Genomic DNA, 6,000 nt, shown 5'->3' with positions numbered 1-6,000 from the left:
CTTGGAATGGTCTTTTGCTTTCACCAGCTGGTAGATTAACTCTCATTTCGTCAGTTCTGTCTTCTATTTCTATTGACTTTCTGTCGGTATTTAAAATGCCGGCAAGTGTGACGAAAAAGATTGATTCTTTGTTGTCATATTTTTGGTGGTCGGGGTGTCGGCTGGGAAAATGTATTAGCTGGTGTAGTAGACTGTTTCTAAGTAGATCAAAGTCTTTAGGAGGTCTTGGTATAAGAAATTCTAAGTGTTTTAATCAGGCTCTGATAGCTAAAACTGCTTGGAGAATAATTTCAGAACCAAACTCTTTAATTGCTCAAACTATGGGTCGAAAGTATGGTATTGTGATGCTGGCTAGTAATCCTACAGTTGCCGCTTCTAATTCTAATTTGTCTTGGGGAGGCAAAAGTCTTCTATGGGGTACGGAACTTCTCAGAACTTCTTGTGCCTGGAAAGTTTCTTCTTCTTCACCTTTGAATGTATGGAATACTTGATGGGTGGATGGTCAATGCCCTACTCCTAAACATCCGGCTCTACTTGAAGATTCTCCAAACTTAAAGGACTTACAGATTAAGCACCTTTTCAAGGGAAATTCGACCTCTTGGAATGAAGAGTTAGTTAGTAGTTTCTTTGATATGGATACGGCTGATATCATCTTGAGGATTCATATCAGTCCAAACCAGATTGACGACTATCTCTTTTGGAATGCTTCTACAACTGGATTATATTCTAAAAAAAGGGTTATGGACTTGCTCATCAACAACTATGGAATCTCTATGCGTTACCTAAGGATTTAACTAGATTAGGGGGTATGTTTAGAAACTTCATTAAGAGTACCCTATGGCTTTTACCGGGACCTAAGGTGTGGACGGTCTTACTTTGGAAAATCTTGACGGATACTCTTCCGGTTGGTTTTGAGTTTCAGAAAAGAGAAATTAGCCATGTCTGTCTAAGATGTTGTTTATGGGAATCTTGCACAGCTGTTGAAACCTTGGAACACTTGTTTCGTGATTGTGAAGTTGCTAAACGGCTGTGGTTAGGGAGTTACCTCGGTATAAAGACGGAGAATGATGGCACCCTGGATGTTAAGGTGTGGATTATCAATTGGCTTCTTTACCTTCTCAAACAGGATGACAATTCTAAGGGTGTGCTCTCCTTCATGTCTTCTTTATGGACAATTTGGAAAGTAAGGAACCATAATGTTTTCTCGGAATCAAAATGTAATCCGACTGGGGCTCTGAGGATTTATGAAGCGCAATTTAATTTGGTCATGGCTATGGATAAGCGGAACCCCGATCATACCCCTCCTGGTTTTGACGGTCTCAATTTTGAGGATGCCCTTCAGGATGTGGGTAGGCGTCTCAAAAATGGGGACGAAGTGATGTTATATGGCAATTTAACCTTGTGTCCTAAACATTTCATCTGTGTTGATGCTTTATGGATTGCAAAGAAACGGAGTGGACTGGGTTGTGTTTGCTACTCGCCAAATGGAGCAGTTGCCCACCTCAAAAAATCTACCTATGCACAAAGTGCGGAACAAGCTGAAGGAAAGGCTATTTTGGAGGCATTGGTGTGGGTAGCTAAAAACAAATTGTTACATGTTTTTGTAGGCTCTGATTGCCTTCAAATTCTTCAACAAATTATGGAGGGAAAGGCCAAAAACCATCTAACATCTTCCATTCTTAAAGATATTTTGCATGTAGCATCTTCTTTTCATTGTATTGGTTTTCTTATATTCCTAGGTCTTGTAATACTGTTGCTCACAACCTAGCCAATCGGGCTAGATTCTGAGTTCTTTCACCTTGTCAAAAAAAAAAAATAACAACAACAATTAACAATATGTCGGATCTCGATTCAGCGGTACGTAAACAACTTAATCAATTCAATATTTGCCTAATTTTCAATTTTTTTTTGCGCACCGTTCATTCTATTCGATAGTTGAATTACTTGACGTATTAACTTAGTAGTAGTGAATGTTTGAATTTGTTGCGTAATTCTGAAAATTGTCCCCCGAAAGATGAACCATGGCCAAAAGTTGGAAATCAACGTTCAGACCATGGTCCAAACGGTGGAAATCAACGTTTGCCATGGACCAAACCATGGATTTCCACGTTTGCCATGGTCCAAACGTTGGATTTCCACGTTTGGCCGTGGTCAAACGTTGGAATTCATGGTTTGGCCATGGTCAAACGTTGGATTTCTGGGTTTGGCCATGGTCAAACGTTGATTGTCATTGTTTGGCCGTGGTCAAACGTTGATTTTCATTGTTTGGCCGTGGATGAAAGTTGGTTTTCGTTGTTCGTCCGTGGTTGATCGTTGGAAAGTAATGTTTGGCCGCGGTCGTTTGTTGAGTCTCGTGTTTTAGGCATGAATTACTCGTTTTCTACTCGTTTTTACTTGTTTTTCTTTCGTTTTACGCAATTTATTTAGGTTATGAATCCTTTTTTATTGTCTTACTATAGTCCTTATTGCTTGTATTGCTTGTAACAGGAATCGTGGGAGAATTTTGGCGAGAATTCAATTGATTACAGCCCGTTGTTCGAGACTACTATAGATTTCGAAACGCGTGACGATGCTTTCAATTGGGCTCAGAAAATCGCATTCGAGAATGGGTTTGCTTTGGTTAAAGCAAATAACGGAGCTAAAAATAGGAAAAAGAACGGGTTGTTGGCAAGTTATTTTCGATGAAAAAGACACGGGTTACCAAAAGAATCGGACGATCTTGAAAAGCCAAGGAGGCCGCAGAAGTGTTCATGCAAGTTTCGTATTCGTGCCGTTCAAAATTTCGTGTCTAAAAATGATCAAGAGATGGTAGTGTGGAACATGGTAACCTCCGAGGGTGCTGGACTACACAACCACAACGTAGCCATTTATAAGGACGGGGATCGACACTTTGCAGGATTGGACGCGGAAGAGAATGCATATGTTAGGCAACAAACATTGGCCGGGGTTCTACCGAGGGATATTAAAAATGGTCTTCATTTGAGAACCCCCGAAAAACCTCAACCGTCAAGCACCCAACTATATAATGAAACAAGGAAAATTAGGAAAGAAGTTAGGGGTGAAAGAAACACCGCTCAGCAAATGTTGGCTCTAGCGGTAGAAGCGAAATACGTCCACTGGCACGAGATTGATTCCGAGTCAAAAGAGTTGACTCACATTTTCATGGCTCATCTTGAAGCGATTAAGTTGTTCCGGGCTTATCCTTATGTCGTCATCATGGATTCGACTTATAAAACCAACATTTACAAGAATCCACTCATTGAGATGGTTGGTGTGACACCCACGGGATCGTCCTTCTTAATTGCATGTTCGATGATTCCTACCGAGTCTGACGAGAATTACAAGTGGCTGTTGAGAAAGTTAGCTGCGATTTTAGATGTCACCGGAGTAGCGTCCCCTTCTGTATTTGTCACCGACCGGGAATTGGGTTTGATCAGCGCTCTTGAGCAAGTATTTCCCCGGGTTGAGCATTTGTTGTGTAGATGGCATGTGAACAAAACCATCAATGCAAAAGCCTTGATATCATTCAGAACTGAGGGTATGAGGAAACATGTCATCACAAATCCAGAAGACGGTTGGAATAAGGTGATCAATGCAGTTACCGAGGTAGCGTTTCAGCATGCTTGGCAGTGTTTCTGTCGTAAGTGGCCGTTTATGGCCGATTATATACGGGCAGCTTGGGGTCAACACGCAGAGAAGTTCGTTTTATGCTATACAAACAAGGTCTTACATTTTGGTAACACGGCAACTTCCCGTGTTGAGTCAGCACATTCTCTATTGAAAGCTTGGTTGAAGTTAAAGCATCTCACACTTGACTCCATGTGGTCCCGTATCCACGGCATGCTTGAAAGTCAACACTCCAAGATTAATAAAGAACTCGAAGATGAAATGAGTAAACCAATGAGAACATCTCGTACTTTCTCCTTATTTCAAGGAAACGTGTCTACTTAGGCCATAGAGTTAATGGAGAAAGAACTTACGAGAGGCCTTGGTTTGGGTATCGGAGTGGACGATCGATGCCGACACGTGCTACGAACGACTCATGGATTACCTTGTGTATGCAATTTGGCATCTTTGCACAAAAGAGGTAGGAGGGTCCATCTCGAGGATATTCATGTCTTTTGGAAGACATTGGTGTATGATATTCCTCAACAAATGCCGAAAAATGACGGTGATTTATGGGAGGAATTAGTGGACGGTGTGAGAAACAGTGACCCTGTTAAACTAAGGGCGGCCATAGACTTGTTGCGTGATTTCCACCACCCGGAGGACCAAGAGATTTTGCCACCCCCTATTAATGAGCACCCGAAAGGCCGTCCGAGAGGTTCAACAACTAGAAAGAAGTCGGGTTTCGAGCATGCAGAAAGGAAGTTCGGGACACCAAGTACTCACGGTTCAACAAATGCAGATCAATCACAACAAAGACTTGGTGATTTCGAATCAGGACCTCCCGGTGCTCCTTTGGGAAGGAACTTTACCATTGGCCTTATATCAACATGGGCCAAACGGTGGGGTATTCCTGATGTTTTGTGGGGCCACTTCTATGGTTGAGTGGATGTTGGAGATGACGGTCATTGTGGGTTCCGGGTAATATCTCACGCCCAGCGGGGCCAAGAGACAGATTATATAGTTATGCGGGAATGGTGTTCGAGGGAGATGAGGACCGACTCTATCTACATAGAGTTGTATGGAGGTTTTCGATCATCACTCTCCGGTATGTCAGGGTTGGATGTAGCACTTCGATGAGTTGAGTTTTTTCAGCAGATTAGTTGTGGGCAGGACCATTAGATGTGTAGCGACGATTTGCTAGTTTTTGCAACGCTGTTCAACTAGACGATATGTGTGATTGGTCATACGCGGCAAGACGGGAAAAATGTTTGGGAAGGAAGTTGCAAAACTATCATGCCATTGAAGGCCCGAGTGGAAGACCGACTACTGTGTGGTATTTTGTGGATTGTCCTACACCATAGCCATTGGATGCGGTTGCATTCTAGAAGCCCCCCTGAGAGTCTCCCTATGCCGCCACTTGATCCCGCTTGATTGACCTTCCGAGATCCCAGTGTTGTTCACCTAGAGACTTTGTACCAACAAAACATTGAGATTTGGCAAGCATTCATGTTAGAGACTCCGAGACGACGTTGTAGAAGCCGGGTCTCTGATAGTGCGACAGTTGTCTCAGTTAGTAGTTGTTCGGAGTGAAAAAACTATTAAGTTCACTTGTGTAATGTAATATATTATTGAAAAGCATAACAATCATTTTACTAATTTCTGAAATTTCTGGAATTCATGACAACTAATACAAATTTGGAAATTTTTGCAAATAGTCACTACTTCATAAACAATGGCTAACATAAGAAACACAAACAAATACAAGATACACTTGAAATAAAACTTCATCATCTTTGACAAACTCGAAATTTCTTCTTTTAAGCCTATCACTTGCTCTTTCATGACTTTTCCACTTGATGCATCATCACCTTCATCTTCACATGCTATCTCCAACCTTTTTGTTATTGTCAAATGATCTTCAGTCAACCACGACACAAAATTATTGCAATCTAAACACTTAAAATATGCTTTCATTGGATTATTAATTGACCCAGAAATCTTGATGATAGCGTTTTTGCGACAAAGATTGCAACGTTGATTCTTAAAGTTAAGGCCTTCCATTGGGTGATTTCTCCCCATTGAGGATGATGTCGACATTAGTGGATAGATAAGGAAGAAAATAGAAGTCAAAAGTAGAAGAAGATGAGGATGATTGAAAACTGGAAAAAGATGAATATGTTAATATAGTTGAGATTTCAAATATAACCGTTATAATTCAAAAATAGCCGTTACCATTCAAAAATAGCCGTTATAATTCAAAAATAACCGTTAAATTTCAAAGAAAACCGTTATCATTCAAAAATAGCTGTTATAATTAAAAAATAACCGTTAAATTTTAAAAAACCGTTATCATTCAAAAATAGCCGTTATAATTCAAAAATAACCGTTAAA

The 6,000-nt window shown here is 40.9% G+C and overlaps 1 protein-coding gene across 1 annotated transcript; it reads left to right on the top strand.

The window, feature by feature from the left end:
* The first annotated feature begins 2,820 nt into the window (after window positions 1-2,820).
* Window positions 2,821-3,951, top strand: LOC141595404 (protein FAR1-RELATED SEQUENCE 5-like). Its single transcript, XM_074415368.1, has one exon. It carries the CDS (start codon window positions 2,821-2,823, stop codon window positions 3,949-3,951), a length of 1,131 nt encoding a protein of 376 aa, XP_074271469.1.
* Window positions 3,952-6,000: the final 2,049 nt, after the last annotated feature.

Source organism: Silene latifolia, chromosome 8 (genome assembly GCF_048544455.1).
Source record: "Silene latifolia isolate original U9 population chromosome 8, ASM4854445v1, whole genome shotgun sequence".
In the NCBI taxonomy this organism is placed as follows: Eukaryota; Viridiplantae; Streptophyta; class Magnoliopsida; order Caryophyllales; family Caryophyllaceae; genus Silene; species Silene latifolia.
Note: the sequence above shows the minus strand (reverse complement) of the source record. Positions and strands in the feature narration are given on the sequence as shown.

Bases quoted from the DNA above. Each gene is read 5' to 3' on its own strand.
- LOC141595404 (XM_074415368.1), top strand. From the start codon at position 2,821: ATGGTAACCTCCGAGGGTGCTGGACTACACAACCACAACGTAGCCATT.